General features: G+C 47.9%; 1 protein-coding gene across 1 annotated transcript in view; it reads left to right on the plus strand.

Annotated features, from left to right (window-relative positions):
* The first annotated feature begins 5,989 nt into the window (after positions 1-5,989).
* NALF2 (NALCN channel auxiliary factor 2) overlaps positions 5,990-17,648 on the plus strand; it is a 37,104-nt gene continuing 25,445 nt past the window's right edge. The window contains exon 1 of the mRNA XM_053580982.1: positions 5,990-7,103. Within this exon, the coding sequence (XP_053436957.1) occupies positions 6,243-7,103 (861 nt within the window). The 5' untranslated portion in view covers positions 5,990-6,242. The remainder of the gene's footprint in view (positions 7,104-17,648) is intronic.

Genomic DNA, 17,648 nt, shown 5'->3' on the forward strand with positions numbered 1-17,648 from the left:
GCATGTATTAAGATTATATAAGTGTATTTTTATTATTATTAATTCCTTCTCCCATCCTCCCACTCAATCACTTGATACTATCCTGCTTGACAGAATCTCCCAGCCTCTGAACCCTAATCTGAATAACTACTTCTGATCCTTCTCCTATGTGTACCCTTCCCTGGATTTATCTACCTCTAGACCAAATAAGGCCAGGGCTTGCAACTGTTCCTTATATGATGTGGCTGCTGCTGCGCCAGCCTAGGGACTCACCTTTGGACACTTTGCACTTTGTCATTATATCCCAGTTTAAATGGGTTGTCTATAGTAGAGCACAGTGTACCATGTAGGCACAGCCATCCCTTCACATGCTCTGGTTCTCTACTTCTATTAATGCAGCCTAAAATCTAATTACCTCTTTTGGCAGCATCATCACTCTGTTGGCTCAAATTGACTTTACAATCAAATCAAGGTTTTCTTCACATATGCTGTTGTTAAACCAGGCAGGTCTCTTCCATGCTATGCTAGAGGAACAAACACAGCTGCCATTGCTAAAAGAAAGTCAAGTTCATAGTCAAAGCCCAGGGTTTAGCTCACAGGGTTTAGTTCAGGCAACTGGTGGTTGGGGCTCATGGCAGATGCTACTCATTGCCTACCCAATAACAATCTTTCTCTTTTCTTCTTAAAGAATTCCAACTTTGTTCAGAGCAGCAATGTGCCTAGCTAAAAGTACTGGATTTCAAAGCTTCCTTTGTAGGAATACACATAGGAGAAAGATCAGAAATAGTTATTCAAATTAGGGTTCAGAGCAGGAAGATTCTATCAAGCAGGGTAGTATCTACTGAGTCAAGGAATATCTATATGATACAGTTTTAGTCAGAGATGCAGGTGGATGTCACTGGAAAGAGCATTCCATTTAAAAAAAAAAAAAAGTGAAAAGACTCCCTAGAATATCCTTTGCCCTTCATTTTCTCTCCCTGCCAGCTCCTTCCTTTTTTCCTGTTTAGAATACAGACTGAATCCCAGTGCTGCAGAAGCCATCTTGTGACAATGAGGCAAAATCAAGTGGATAAAAGCCTACTTTAAGAACAACAGTCTTGAAGGCAGCATTGACCTGCCATACCAACCCTGGATCATGTATCAAGAAAATTTTTGTTGAATGAAACAAATAAACCTCTATCTGTTTAAGCCACTATTGTAGAGTGGTTTATTTTGTAGAGTGTATTTGTAGAGTGGTTTGCAGTCAAAAAATATTCCTAACTAACCTAGGGTTATAACAGGAAAATTGAGGATACAAATGGAGGGTTAACTGACTAGGAATCCAGAAGGAGGGAACATTTAGAAATACAAGTGGGCAGTTGGGATCGGAAGACTCTGTCAGTGGGCCACTAGCTCTCAGCCATTGGATTCAGGTTTGAGATCAGGTCTCCTTCCCTAGATAGTGGACTAAAAGAGCATGACTGGGCCTAGGCCTTGACAGTGCCTTCATAGGCAGGCATGGATTCTGACTGGTGGATTCAGATACAGGACATGAGACAGAATTTCAGGGTGCAGATGTGGGGAATGAGGTATAGGATCAATGGAAACTTAAGATCATGCTCAGACCAGAGACAAAAGGATAACTTGATTCTGAGTTCCAGTATGCAGGGCAGGTTACTTCAGTTCTTCCTGTTTTAGGACAGGAATAGCCTGCAGGTAGGAGGAAAATTATAACTATAGAGGGAGGAGAGGGCAATAGGTAGGATCTGGTCAGAGCCTGACAAGCTTCAGCTCAAGCTGAGTCTTAGCCATCCTGACATTCTTCTCACAGATTCTTAGATTCACTCTTAATTGCATGCCCTTCTTTCCATCTTTTCTCCATGATCTTTTAAGATCCGAGCTTAACACAAAGCTCACTGCATAACCATACTGGCCCCTTTAAATGGCTCCCACTTTGTCTTCTCCCTAATTGTCAGCATTTCACTGTGGAAAACCTCCTCTTCCCTCTACTCCAAGTTCTCTTCCCTCTTGCCTGGTTTGGGGGCCTTCTATCACTCTTCCTGGGCAGTCTGGACCTCTCAGGGGAAATGCACCTTTATTCTCTGGCTTTCACTGTTGCTAACCAAGAGGCAGGTAGTGAGAAAAGGCTGGGAAGAAGCTCCGGCCAGGTTGTGACTGACTCTGGGGAGCAATGGCCACTCCAGATCCCTTCCCTACATTGGCTATTCTATTCCAGGGGCTGGTTAGAGAGAGGCCTATGCTTTCCCTTCCCCCAACCCAATTTTTTGTGTCATCTAGAGCGAGAGCGAGAGAATGAGAGCCTCATCTGACTGCTGGTATGCTACCACTTCTCCTTTGTGTGCAGTGAGTACTGTGTAGGTAAGTTATTGTTATATTGTGCTCCTGTGTTAAATGGACCTTTGTGAGACACTTTTCACCCTGTGTGCTGGAGTATAAGGAGGAAGTCTTGGCTGAGTGACTTCTCACAGAAAGCTCCAGAAGTGCTCAGAGCTGATAGCCTAGGCTTGGAAGACTGCTCTTTCATTGGCACTCAAAGTTGTCAATCACTGTGGTCCTGCCAATCAGCTCTGAAATAGGTATCTGTAAGAGATTAGCCTTCTTTGTTAAACAGAACACTGAATCCTCCAAGGACTAAACAAAGAATGGCTCAGAAAAGGCAGTTCCTGGGTGGGCAGAGGCAATTGTGCCAGTGTCACTAACTGGAGCTCTTTGGTTTCACTCTTTCTTTAGGCTCTGTCTCTATTCCTTACATCTAGGCCCCCAGTCCTAAGTCCGTTCAATTCTGCCTCTTTCATTTCCCTGTCATGTGTATTTCTTCTCTCTGTCCCCAATGCTGCTGCCTTTGGTCAGCCCTCAACACCTCTTACCTGGACTACTAACCAGTCTCTCAGCATCCAGTTTCACCTCCTTCAACCCAGCCAAATCAATTTTCTAAAAATACAAGTCTGATTGTGTCACCTCCTGCTAAACACCTTTCGACCTCTTCCAAGGCTCCTAGTGCCTTTGGGCTAAAGTCGAAACTACTTAGCATGGCATCCAGGACTCTTCATGATTTGGCTCCTGCCAAATCTTCAGCCTCATTTTTTGCAGTACTCCCACTTCATATCTGGTCATAATGAACTACTTTGTAGGTTTCTGAACATGCCATTCCTGATTTTGCTTCTAGGCCTTTACATATAACATTCCCACTGTCTGGGATATCATTGACCTACCATCTCTGCTACCTGGTTAGCCAGGACCTACTCATCCCTTATGATTTCAATTAAACTTTCACAGCCCAACATATATATTTCACTTGTGTTTGTATTATTTATGTCTAGTATAGATATAGAACATAATAGATCCTCAGTAGATGTTTAATAAATGAATGAATGAATGTCCCAACTCAAGTGGCTGTGTTCAATATCACCTCTGAGGGAAACTGGCAGAATTGACTGGTCCTTTCCTCTATGAGAGGGAGACCTCATCCTTACTGCACTGGGTAACATTTTTTTTTTTTTTAACAAGTCTCCCTCACTAATTCAACTGTGAGCATCTCAAGGGCAGGGCTATGTCTTATCAACCCAAGTATCCTGCCTAGATCCCAGAATAGTGCCTGAAACAATGAATAAATAGGCTTTCCAAATACCTGACAGTTCACTCCCTTGTCTCATCCCCCTCTATTTGCTTACCCACAAACTCTCACCATCAATATACCCAAGTGGTCACACTCAAGGCTTCATAAACATGCAAGGCTTCACCCCACACCTGAAATTTTTCATCTGCATTCCTCTTACCTGGAATGTCCTTCTGACCCACCCACCCAAATCCTGCTACTTCTTTAGAAACCAGCTACAATTTCCCCTCTTTCAGAAACTTTTCATGCACCCATCTCAGCCTATCTCTGAGCAGTGCTAGCCATTCCCCATCATCTCATTTAACCCTTGGCATCCCTTCATGTAACTTAGGGAAAAACTAAAACTCACAAAGGGAAAAGATTCTCCCAAGGGAATAAAGTATGTTTAGTGTCATAACTATTACTTGAACCCATGTCTCAAGCCCATGAATCCTTCCACTGACCAATACATGTCTTGCTTTCTTAAATAGACTATAATTTCTTTTTAAGGCAGGAATGTATTTTCCGCCCTTCATCTTTCCAGTTAGGGCCTTTCTGGAGTGTTAAGAGAGCTCTAGGGTCACACTGACTGAGTTTCTACCTTGGCTGCTCCATTACCTTAGGCAAGTTTACAATGCTAAACTTCAGCTTCCTCACATGTGAATGAAGATAACAGCAGTACCTATCTGGCAAAATTGTTGTGAAGATGAGATGAATAATGCTTGTAAAGTACTTAGAGCAGAACCTAGCACAAAGTATGAGTTCATTAAATGCTATTTTCTTTATTGTTATGATTCTTAATATTAACAAAACTGTGCTGGCAATGGTTGATTAAAAATTAGAATGTAGGAGTTACTGGGAGTTGGGGGGAGTTAGCGAGGAAAGAAAGTAGACCGAAGGATCGGTATGAGATTTGGTGGAATCCAAACAAGGTTAGTGGCAAGGCAGGACGTTCGTATGTCTGAGTTCCTAGTGGTACCATTTGACTCTGCGAGGGCCCCAGCACATGGTTCCATCTGGCGGTGCAGCTTCCCTAACTCTTCCTTAGCTATTCTCAGCAGCCTGTAGGGGGAGCCAGGAAGCTAGGACGGGTTGGGGGGGGTTGCTGGAAATATTTCTAAGGGCAAAAAAAATGACACCCCACCAGTACTTCCCATCTTAGCCCACTGCTTGCCCCTCCAGGACGCTTTCCAAGCTGGGTCCTCTTCCTCAGCTAAGCTGGGAGCTGTCCTTCAGCACCAGGGGCCGCCTTGGTCTCGAGCAGGACAGTGAGGGCGACAGTGGAGTTAGGAACACCGGACTGGTCCGACCTGCAGCCGGCTCTAGCGTCTCCTAGTCTTGGGGACCGGGGAGGCGACCCAGGGAGGCAGTGAGACAGAACGGTGATGTCTCCTTCCTCCTGCCTTCTGCCTCCTGCCTCCAAGAATCACCCTCAGAAGTCCCCTAGCCCTAGGGTGGGGGGAATAAGGGGCAGCCTTGGGGAGGGAGGAGGGCGCCGAGCTTGGTGGGGGAGGGGGAGCGCTGGGGCCTGGGACTCAGCGTGTGGTGTGCGCACGCGGGGAGCGAGCGGATGAACGGAGGCGCTGAAGTGAATGGAGTTGGGGGTGGACTGGAAACATCCCCAAACAGCACAGGCTGCGGCCGGCGGGGGCTGGGGTGGGGTAGGGTGGGGGGGGGAGTCCTGAGGCGCAGGCGCAGTCGGGGCCCCAATCCCGCTCCCTCCTCCTTTCGGTGCCTCTTTCTCCGCCCCGCTCCCCCCAAACACACTCGCACACGGGCTCTCAAGGTGTTCTCCGCACAGCGGAAGATGGCGACAGACTGAGGGGGCATGGCCAGCGGGAGCCACGGGCCGTGCCGCTCGGCGGCCGCTGCAGCGGTGTGAACAGGAGGCGGAAGCCAGAGGCACACTAAGTAAAGCCCGGTGTCCGCGTCCGGCGCCCGTGGCGCTGCCAGGAGCCAGGTGGCCCTCCCGAGCCGGAACTCCGGGACCAGCGGGTGCGGAGCCCGAGCAGAGCTGGCCCGGGACCTGCCCCGGCGAACGGCCGGAGCGCGACCGAAGCCCGAAGGGCCAGGCAGCGGACCGGCTGGCCGGCCTAGGAGGGCGCGAGCTAGGCAGGGAGCGGCGCGGAGCGGGCAGCGGGCAGCGGGCAGACGGGCGGGAGAGGAGCGAAGCGGGGCGAGAAGATCCGAGCGGAGCGCGGCTGCGGGGCCCGCAGGGCGGCGCTGAGGGGCGCAGAGCTGCACCGAACCGAGACGGCCGGAACAGAGTGAGAGCCGGGCGGCCGCCGGAGCGGAGTGAAGTGGCGCGGAGCGGAGGGCATGTGAGGGGCCTGACACTATGAGGAGTGCGGCGCGGCCGCCGCAGCCGCCACCGCCCCAGTGCCCCGCACCGCCCCCCGCTGGGACGCCGGGCAGTGCCTAGCGGGCCGGGCGGCGGCGCCCAGGCTGAGAGCTAGGGAGCGCGGGAGCGGCGCGGGACTGCACGAAAGCGCCCCGCGACTTCGGCCTGAGCGGGGCCCCGGGCTGACTGGCCTGCCTCACCATGCAGCCCCCGAGGTAGAGCCTGGACGGCGTCGAAGAGCGCGGAGTGGCGTGCAGCCCGCCCGCCTGGGACGGCCGTCCGGCCTCGCGCCTGCCTACTCCCTCCAGCCCGGACCACCCCTGAAATATGTTCAGGGGCGCTTGGATGTGGCCCGGAAAAGACGCCGCCGCGCTGACTATCTGCTGCTGCTGCTGCTGCTGGGCTCCCAGGGCAAGCGACAAACCTTGCGCCGACTCCGAGCGGGCGCAGCGATGGCGACTGTCCCTGGCGTCCCTGCTCTTCTTCACCGTGCTGCTCGCTGACCATCTGTGGCTGTGCGCGGGGGCCCGGCCCCGGGCCAGAGAGCTGAGCAGCGCCATGAGGCTGCCCTGGGGAGCCGGCCGTGAGAGGCAGCCGGTGCCTCCTCGCGCGGTACTGCCGCGGCCACCGCCGTCGCCCGGCAAGCCCAGCGCGACCCCGGGTACCTGCGGCCCACGATACAGCAACCTGACCAAAGCCGCCCCCGCCGCCGGCTCTGGGCCGGTCTGCGGCCGCGTCCCAGAGTCCACGGGGCTGGACGCAGCTTGCACCAAATTGCAATCTTTGCAAAGACTTTTCGAACCGACTACCCCAGTCCCTCCTCTGCGGCCCCCTGACTTCCTTTCCCGTGCCCCAGCTGAGTTCCCCTCTGCCAAAAAAAACTTGCTCAAAGGCCACTTTCGGAACTTCACGCTCTCCTTTTGTGACACCTACACGGTCTGGGATTTGCTGCTGGGCATGGACCGCCCCGACAGCCTGGACTGCAGCCTGGACACCCTGCTGGGGGATCTGCTGGCCGTGGTGGCCAGTCCGGGCTCTGGGGCCTGGGAGGCGTGTAGCAATTGTATCGAGGTGTACCAGCGGTTGGACCGACATGCTCAGGAAAAATATGACGAGTTCGACCTCGTGCTGCATAAATACTTACAGGCGGAAGAGTACTCAATTCGGTCCTGCACGAAAGGCTGTAAGGTAGGAACTGGTGTCCGCAGCCACAACGGCTGTCTGGGCAGCGGCAGCAATAGTATTGTGACCAAGAAAAAAAAGGAGGTCTCCGTCTCTACCCACCCCACACTCCCACCACTCCCAGTGCAGCACTACCTGAGACCTCCCTGAGACCATCCCTAAAGAAGGGGCCTCAAAGATTCAGGTCAGATAACCCACCCAGCCAACTTATATTAATTCCGGGTTTAAGCACCTTAGGGCTGAGGCTTCCTGGCGCCCCGCCCCCTCATGAGAAAGGCGGGGCTGTGGGGCCCTGGGCTGGCAAAGGGGTAGCAGGAGGAATTATACTCCCCCAGCCTCCACCCTTAGCTGTCTGTGCCCTGCTCCTTTTCTGGGCTGAAATTGAAAGTCCTGGAACTGGCTGGTCCAAGAAGGAGGACGAAGGGTGAGAGGAGGGGCACTCCTGGTGGTGGGACACATTTACTGTTGACCTTATGTGACCTGAAGTGTCTGGCCACAGCCAAGACAGGTGGAGCCCTAGAGTGCCTGTCTTCTCCCAAGGAGGGAACCGGCAAGTTCCTCTCCCCTGACAAAGGAAGAAGCTGGGAACAGAGTACTGTGTCTGTGGGAGGGCCACTGAAGGTTGTTGCATTACCAAACTCCTAGTGCCTTCCCAGAGCCCCCAGGTTGGCAATGGAGGGAAAGCTGGCTTTCTGGCTGCTGGGGACAGGCATCCATAGTGGAAGCGAGGCAACTGCAAAATGGGCCTGCCTAGGGTAGAGCTGAGTGTTGAGAAACTTTGTAACCCTCAGCAGGATTGTTTTGGACAGTATGTGTGTGAGGCTGCAAACATTTGGGACCTGATGCTAATGCCCTGTTTGCCCAGCCTGGCCAGGTAGCCTGCCTTTGAGAGAAATTGAATAGCAAGGTCAAAGGGTCAAATGACAAGGAGACCAGGTGGGCTAGTGGCCTCACATATCCTTGTGCTGGGGCCAAGAGCTGGAAAGGGAGACAGTTGCCTCCTTGCCTAGCTCATCTCCCTTCAAGGCTTTTGGGAAGGGCAGAAAATGCCCCTTTCCATCCAGCATGGTCCCTCTGGACTTCTGCAAGGCTTCCATGCTTTTGGTGGACTCTATAGAGATTTGGGGGTGAGATCCAGGGAGGAAAGGGGTAGCTCCTTGTTCCTGACTCCACTTTCTCCTTCTCCTTTTTCCTGTTCTCGTAACCTAGCAGTCTCTCTCCCGCCTCCCTCGCCTCAGCTGACTCACTGCCCCACTCACACTACCAAATGCGATATTCCACTTCTTAAAGGTGTACAGACAGACACACACTGCTATATACCACCACCAATGACAACGACCAGGCAAAGTCACACAGAAATACAGAGAGGTCGTCACACCCACAAACGGTGTCACAGAAGCAGACACCCTGTCACACACACACAGTGTCTCTTCACACAGACAGAAGTACTGTCACATGTAGAAGGACACATTTACTCATATAAAGACACATACCTTTGATGTCAGCCACAGACACACACACACACAATGGGGGCAGAGGAATATAATCTAAAAGCAGATTGAATAAAGCATGTCTGACTTTTGTGGCCCTCTCTTCAACCCCATAGCCATGACTAGTTTATTTCTCAGTCACCAGTATGAATGAGAGCCATGCCACAACTTTTCCTTGGGGTTTTCTCCATGTGAAAGTTGGTTCCAAGCACCAACTGATCCTGCTCTAAATAATAATCTCTCATGTTGTTTTTACCAAGCTGTTTGATATAGGAGAAAGACATCTGATCTCTCCGATTTAGGAGGCCTTATCACATTGAAAACTTATTAGTGGTATGACCTTTGCCAAGTCACTTCACTTCTCTAAGCTTTCATTTCCATATTTGTAAAACAGAGATAATATTCCTTGCTGTGCCACATCCTAGTTCTTTTGTGAGACGTAAGTGGGAAGAGGTAGCTGATAGTATTTTTCAGTAAGAATATAACATCTGACATCAATGTTTTAAGGTTTTCAACTCCTCTCAAATATATTATTTTATAAATGGCAAAACTGAGGTGCAGAGGGATCAAGCAGTTTGCCCTAAGATCACTCAGTTAATGAGCAGGAGTTCCAGGATTCTAACTCATGTGTTTTGGTGCTAACTCTATGCTTTTGCCATGGCCTCTCATCAAGTTCCCAGTGGCCCTCCCTCCTCTCCTTTGTTTCCTTGTCTGTCTCTCTCCAGTGAGCAAGTGAACTTCTCCTGCTCTCTTGTTGCCTGCTGTGCTGGCAGAAGGGCAATGCCATCTCCACAGCTTTCTTCCTGTCTTCCCCACCCCTTTTCCAATGCTCTCTCCCTCAACTGAAGCCTGGACATACAGGCTTTTAAATCCAGGTATGTTATGGGCACTAAGGGAAAATACAGCTCTGATGCCCTCCCTGCAAGCCTCGTCTCCTGAACCCTTCACCCCATCTCCTTCACAGGCCTTCTCTGCCAATCCCCTGGCCTGCAACTAGGCTCCAGGCCCTTCTATACGGCCCTCACCCCAAATGAGATTCCTGGGAGATGCTCCACCCTCAGAGCTTCTCCCGAGTGGAGAGTGCACAGCCCCAGGCCAGGACAAGGAGGCTTTCTCTACTTCTGGAAACCAGCCTGGAGCCTCTGACCCAAGGCTGAGTGACCCCATGCCCAGGGCTCAGGTCCTTCCTGGATGGCCCCAGAATCTGCCTTTGCAGTGTCTGCCCCTATTTCAGGCCACATAGGGCCCCCAAAATCATACCTGTCCTCACTTCTGCCTGTGACACCTCCCAATTTAGTACCAGCTGCAACATTTCCTTAATGTGTGACTGACTTCCTCTCACACAGCAGAGCAATATTAACGTAGGCAGGCCAATACCCATCCCCACCCTGCCCTCTCCCAACAGCTAGGGCCAGCTCCACAATTTTCTTATCTCCCCATTCCCCTCTAAGCCCTTCTCTCCCCCTTGGCTGTGTTGGCCCTGCCTAGGGTTACTGGGCATACACCTCACTCCCCCATGGCTCTCTATCCTCCCAATAGGTGCTGTGCTTCTGCCTGGTTCTGATCACCTCTTTCCCCACCTCTGCCTCTTTCCTACTCTCAATTCAGAACATTCAGATTGGGGGGAGTGGTAGAGATGGGAGTGAAATCCTGGCCTCTTCTGTCATGGCTCCTGATCTAAGAGAGGGTGGAGGCTCAGGGGAGGGGAAGTTCTCAGCTGTGTAACCAACCACAGGGCCACATTAATAAAGGTTAGTGCCAGGGAAGAATGTGATAGTTCTGCTCTATTCTGGACTGGCCCAAACCCACCTGGCAGACCATATTTTTGGTTCTGGGTCTCACATTGACTGGGCTGGGAAGAGAGATGGAATTCAAGTTCTGAAGAGAGTTGAAGGAACTGTTTCACTTGGAAAAGAGGAGATTCAGGAGGATGTGGTCTCTGACTTTATATCTCACAAGAGTTGTGATACAAAAGAAGCCTATCCTGATTGGCCCCAAAGGGAATTTATAGTTAGAAAATCCTAGGTTCAAATCTAGCTCCTTTATTTATTACCTGTATGACCTTGAGCTAGGGCTTTCAAGTCTCTGAGCCTTACTTTTCTCATTGTTAATGAGAAGTCTGTATAGTACCTATGCCTGACACATCAGAGTTGTTCAATTAAGTTTTTTTTTTTTTTTTCCAAAGAAGAAACAGGCTGTCTTAGGAGAAACGTGCTCTTGCTTCTAGGAAATGTCTGGTCTAATGCAGGTAGACCCCTGGGGAATATGCTGAGGAGGTTAACACCAAATGATGGGGGCAGTTGGGCCAGGTGACCTCTGAAGTCTATTTCAGCCCAGAGTTGAGGCCTGTGAACTGGCCCTGTTCCTTGAACACCAGCATTGCATGGGGAAGGCTGGGGAAGGAAGTTGGGCCTAACACCCACACACAGAAATGGGGTGGGGGGCTGCCAAAGCCAGTGCCTTGCCTTCTGCCCGTACCCGCTGGGGGCCTGCTCTTCCTCCACTCTGGCTGACAGCTGTTTCTGCTTCACTGCCTTCCTCTCTCCTCCCACCTGCCAGAGCTTTCCTGCCAAGCAGGGCTCCCAGGCTAATGCAGGAGATGAGGGGTGCCAAGATCAGGGAGCTCAGAGCACTGGGCAAAAGGCAGGAGCCCCAAGTTAGGTAGTGATTCCTGTTGTCATCCACTCTGGCAGGCAGGGAACCCTGCTCCACAAGCAGTCTCCCTGACCCAGGGCCCTTGGGACCAAAAAGGGTACCCTGACTCCTGTTTGGGGATGGAGGAAAGGTGAGGCAGTCAATAAGTGGCCTCCTGGGAACCATGACAAAGCTACCCTGGCGGAAGAACCTCCAGATCCACAGAAACTCATCTCCTAATTGCCAAAGAATGTGAGCATAGGGTTCTGGGAAGAGGCAGGAACCTGGAGTCTTGGAGCGGGGACAGAGAGGAGGCAGTATTTACAGCTAGGACAAGGAAATAGCCAATTAAGGCTGATGGGGGAAAGTGGCTTCCTGCTGCCCACACCTGGCCAGATCTCTTGTCTCCATCCTGACCCACTCCCATTACAACCCCTATGTTCCTCCCCACATTTTAGCCCACACCCAACCCCCATTCACATACCAAGGACCCCACAACATTCCCCATATTCTATTTATCATCCTAGCCCCATCCCAAACCACACCCACACTTCATTCTCTAATCCTTTTCCCTACACTCCTCCAACTCCTGCTCCTCCTAACAGTTACCTCCACCTCTGCCAACCTGCTCCTTTATCCCACTCCCCACCTGGCTTCTGTCAGCCCCTCCCATCCCACTCCACTTGCCAATCTGCCATCTCCCACCTTGTGAACCCCTCCCAGCCTTTACCCACTCTTCTGGACTCCATGCTCCTCACCCCTGGCATCCCTCATGCCCCACCTCCTTTCTCCAACTCCCTTCTCCTAGCCCCTCTCCTCTGTGCTTTCTCTTCCCACTCTTCTCTCCTCATCATTCAGGGTAGACATGTGCATGTGTACATGCACACACACTCAGACACACATGCATATAGACACACTTCCCGCAGTCTTCTTCATGGCTACTTCCCATCCTTCCCGCAAGCTGGTGCCTGACTTACTATAGTCACTATAGCAACAGGTACCTCCAGGAAGGATACACTGATATCTCCTAAAGGTGGGAGTAGGGGGAGTTAGATAGAGGAAGGGAGCCCAGCATCCTCCCACCTAATATCATGATCTGGCTGGAAAAGACTGCTGAACATGGTGGAGGTGAGGGTGAGAAGAGAGAAGACAGTGCATGGGACTGAGATTAAAGGAAGAGGGTCAAAGATGTCTGAACACTTCATAAGCATAAAAGGGTACTTCTAAGTCATGTGGATACATGCTGATACCCTCCACATAGTTGTCCGTACCTCAGGGAAAGGGTACACCCACTCTTTTACATGTGGATGGGGAGGTAGGCTGACACCTCAAACTCAGGGGTGGGAGTTTGCCCTAGAAAAACTTTTACCTTGGGGCAGTTCTTTTGTGTTCCCACCCTCTGAGGCTGTTTACCTGTTGTGTGATGTGCAGACTGGGCATCAAACTTGCCCTCCTTAGTTCACTGCTCAACCACATGCAGACTGCAGCTGTCAGTGTTTCCTGAAAGCCAGGAGCAGCCTCTGCTTCTGGGGGGTCTGGACAAATCTGGGAACCCAGAAAGACCACTCTCCAGTGATGGCCTAGTGGTTCTCTGGGGAATGGGTATATTTGCATTCCTGTGGTTATAGGCATGCAGACCAGAGTGCATGCAAAAGGCCAGGCAAGCTAAACCAGCCTATTCTGCCTGGGCATAAGAGGGAGTTCAGAAAGGACTGAATTTCTTGAGACCTTGAGCCAGGTAGGTGCTTAGAGGGGAAAACAAGGGCATCAGGTGAACTTTGACTGGCCCTGAGGAGGGAAGAAGTTACTACTGAGTGATAAAAAGGCTGTCAGGGCCAAAGCTCCTGCTTGAATGGATTCTGGAGAAAGGAGCTGGAACTTGAGCCACAAGTCTCTGGGCCAGAAGATGAGGCCACTGGCTCCAAAGAGGAACAGGCTAAGAAAGCTAAAGGAAAGAAGAAAACTGCAAGCTTTTGAGTGCCTAGGAATTGTCAGGGGCTTTTAATATGTTCATGAACTCATTTAATCCTGACAGTCATCCTAGCAAGCAGGCACTATCATGATCACCATCTTAGAAATGAAACAACTGAGGCTCAGTGAGGAGAATGAGTTATCCAGGCCATATAGCTAAAACACGGGAGTGTTGGGATACAAACTGAGGTCTGTCTGTCCTTTCCCCAGTGCACAGATATATAAAGAAAATGTTAATAATCTCCTCCAGTTGTCAGAAGCAGTGCCCAGTTGGCTACTGAGAGGCTGAGGAGTGAGAAGTTGGATGAACTGGAGAAGAGGCCCGGAAGAACCTACTGACAGCTTAGGAACCCCTTGAAAGTGGCCCAGATCCAAAGTTAGGACCCACTAACATCCTCTTAGCTAATATCCCAGTCTCTTGTCCTTCAGACCAAGTGAAAATCACTAGCATCCTCCTGGGATAGTGACATGAGGAAGGGAGGTGTTTGCTTTCTCCTCTTTCTATAGGCTCTGCAAAGGATACAGGAGGAGCTTGGCTCATCTTGCCTAGAGGGAAGGTATCACTGTTATATTCTCAGCCCCAAATACTGGAGGGATCAATCTGCTATGTAGGTCTAAACCCCTGGCCTCCACATCCACCTCACTCCAACATGTACAATTTCTCCACATTCTTGCCCATGCTGATAGAGCTGGAAAGGAAAGTAAATGCAGTGTGTCTTTGTCACCCCAGAGCCTATTGAGGCCTAGCTTTGGCTTCAGATGCCTGGCTCCCATGCCAAGGTTTTGGTGAGCCCCTGTCCTCTTGGAGATTGAAGAATATGCTAGCCCACCAAGTTCTGCCAGGTGTTACCAATGTTCTTTGGCTTATTTGGTTTATTTGGGGGTTTTTTTCGTTTTTTTTTTTAATCGTTTTTTTATTAAATCATAACTTTATACATTGATGCATTTATGGGGCTTAGGGTACTGCTTCAATATACAATGTGAAATGCTTACATTGAACTAAGTAGCACATCCATCACAATTATACTTATTTCTTAATAGTTTTGAAATGTATCATGCACATTAGGTGAGGTCCCCCTGAATGCCCTTCCTCCTCCTATATCCCCCCTCCCCTCTTTCTCCTCTTCCCTTCTACTTTCTGGACTATAATTATGTTTTGCTATTCGTTTGAGTGTGTAGGTATTTATATATTGATTTCATAGTAGTATTGAGTACATTGGATACTTCGTTTTCCATTCTTGAGATACTTTACTAAGAAGAATATGTTCCAGCTCCATCTAGGTAAACATAAAAGATGTGATGTCTCTGTATTTTTATGGCTGCATAGTATTCCATTGTGTACATATACCACAATGGCTTGTTTTTGTTTTCTTTTTCTTTTTTTTGAGACAGAGTCTCACTATGTCACCCTTGGTATAGGGTGTCATGGCATCACAGTTCACGGCAACCTCAAACTCCTGGGCTTAAGCTATTCTCTTGCCTCAGCTTCCAAAGTAATTGGGACTACAGACACCTGTCACAACGTTCAGCATTTTTTTTTTTTTTTTGCAGTTTTCATTGTTTAGCTGGCCCTGGCTGGATGTGAACCCACCAGCCTCCATGTATGTAGCTGGTGCCACGTAGCTGGTGCCACTGTGCTATGGGCGCTGAGCCGGCTTATTTTGTTTTAAGCATGGCTACCTGTCTGATCTGTGAAAAGTGAACATGTCTGTTTAGTGTTGAACTCAACTAAAATTTCCAACTAAGTTAATTTTTCAGGATTATTATAGACTCAAAATATTTAAAATATGTCTTTTTTTCCAATTACAAAAAAAAGCCTTTTAGAAAATAAAAGTATAACAGGAAAAAGTTCCCAGAGACACTTAGTTTTCTTATTGTAGTAAAATATACATAATGTAAAACTTACTAGTTCATCTATTTTTAAGTGGCATTAAATACACTTGTAGCATTATACAGCCATCACCACTATCCATTTCTAAAATGTTTTCATCCTCCCAAACAGAAACTGTCATTAAACAATAGCTCCCTGTTCTTCACTCTCTCTATCCCCTGATAACCACTATTCTACTCTATTTTCTGTCTATGAATTTGACTAGGTATCCCATATAAATGGAATCCTATACTGTTTGTCCTTTTGTGTCTGGCTTATTTCATTCAACATGATGTTATCAAGGAGCATGTAGCAGTGCTTCTTTCTTTTTTATGGTTGAATAATATTCCATTGTATGTCTATGCCACATTTTTTTATCCCTTCATTTGCTTGGTGGACATGTAGGTTATTTCCAGGTTTGGCTATTGTGAATAATGCTGCTACAAACGTTGGTGTGCAAGTATCTGTTTGAGTCCCTGCTTTCAATTCTTTTGAGTTTATACTTAGGAGGAAAATTGCCAGATCATATGGTAATTCTATGTTTAACTTTTTAAAGAACTGTCATCCTGTTTTCCATAGTAGCTGCGCCATTTTATATACATACCAACAATGCACAAGAGTTCCAATTTTTCCATATCCTTGCCAACACTTGTTATTTTCTGGGGTGTTTTTGATAATAGCCATCCTAATGTGTGTGACTATATACTTTTACATAGTTGAAATCTTATTCTGCTATTTTTCATTTATTGTTAAACTGAGTATCTTTCCATATAATTAAATATTCATAGACATCATTGTTAATGAGTGTACAATATTTCATCACATGAATGTAATTTACTTATCTAATCTTCTTTTGATAGATGTTTATGTTACTTCCAACTTTTTACTATTATAAATAATGCTATGAAGGATATCTTTCTTTATAAATCTGTGTCACAGCTACAATTCTTTTTACTAATAAATACTTTCTCAAATGCTTTTTTTCTTATTTCTCTACTATGCTGAATTTTTAAAATCACAATAATGCTTGCTCATTGTACAAAGTCTAACCGTATAGAGGTTTGTAAAGAAAACATTAATGTCTGAGCATGGTGGGTCACACTTGAAATCCTAGTACTTTGGGGAAGCCCAGGGGAGAGTATTGCTTGAGGCCAGGAGCTTGAGACCAATCAGGGCAATAGTGAGACCCGTCTCTACAAAAAAGTAAAAAATACACAGTGGATTAACACATGCTGGTAGTCTTGGAAAGTTGAAGCAGGAGAATCACTTGAGCCCAGGAGCTTGAGGTTACAGCGAGCTATGATGATGCCCCTGTATTCTAGCCTGGGCAACAGAGAAAGACCCTGTCTCAAAAAAAAAAAAAAAAAAAACATTAATAATCCTCCTATTTTCTCCCCTCCCAGTAGCACTTCCCACAGGTCACTAATGTTAACAATTTGGAGTATGTTCTTCTACCCCTCCCTCTAGCCTTACATAAACATCTACACACAAAATGACTTTTCTTTTCCCTTGTTTCACACACAAATGAGAGGGTAAACAGTAATTTAGCAGGGTGAAGTTTCTTTTGGCACTAGACTTACGGAATCAAAGAGTGTTAACCTTTTTAAGTCTCTTGACATACATTACCAAATTTCTTTCATATTACTACATTATTCTGGTTTATACCCTCACCAAAAATGGAAGACTAATTTAGCACACTTTTCTAATACTGGCTAGCATGTTTTTAAAACTGTATTTATTTGGTAGTTGAAAAATGGTACAGTATTGGCTTTTCGTTTGCATGCCTTAGGTCAGACATTTGCTTTTCTTGTTTATAGGCTATTTGTATCGCCTGATTTGTGAATTGTCTTTTCACGTTTTGTGTTTTCCTTATTGATTTGTATGTGCTCTTTTTTATATATTAATGATATTAACCTTTTTCTGATCACATTTGTGGCAGATTTTTTTTTAATTTGTTATTTACATCTTAGAGGTGAAAGGAGGGAATGAGAAGGAAGGGAACTATCTCAGTCATTTTATGACCTTTATGTCTTTAATTCTTACATCTGCTTTGTGAAGTGTATATATATTATCTCCCTTTTATAGAGGAGAGGAAAGGCTCAAAGAGATTAAATGACTAGCTTAAGGTCATCCAGCTAGTAAAAGTTGAAGCTGGGATTTGACTGGCAGCGGGCAAAGGTACCACCCAATCTGTGTTGGTGTGATTATATTATAGGTAAAGATTTGTGCTTGTTGCTTTTTAAAGAAAAGTGAAAGCAAGTACTATTATTATCTCAGTTTTACAGATGAGGAAACAGTGGTTCAGGGAAGTCAAGTAACTTGCCTGAAGTGTTATTACTGGTAAGAAAAGACCTGCAATTTGGACTGCAGGACTGTTTCAGTTTAACGTTGGTTGACCATCTTCCCACCATACGATGTTTGCTCCCTGGAGCAAAATTTGAATCTTCTTGGGTTCTAATTGAGGCCCAGAGAGAGACAGTGCCTTTCTCACAGTCATATAAAAAATTAGTGATTGAGGCTTGGTACCCGTAGCACAGTGGTTATGGCGCCAGCCACATACACCAAGGCTGGCGGGTTTGAACCCAG

The sequence above is a fragment of the Nycticebus coucang genome, chromosome X, assembly GCF_027406575.1.
Source record: "Nycticebus coucang isolate mNycCou1 chromosome X, mNycCou1.pri, whole genome shotgun sequence".
Lineage (NCBI taxonomy): Eukaryota > Metazoa > Chordata > Mammalia > Primates > Lorisidae > Nycticebus > Nycticebus coucang.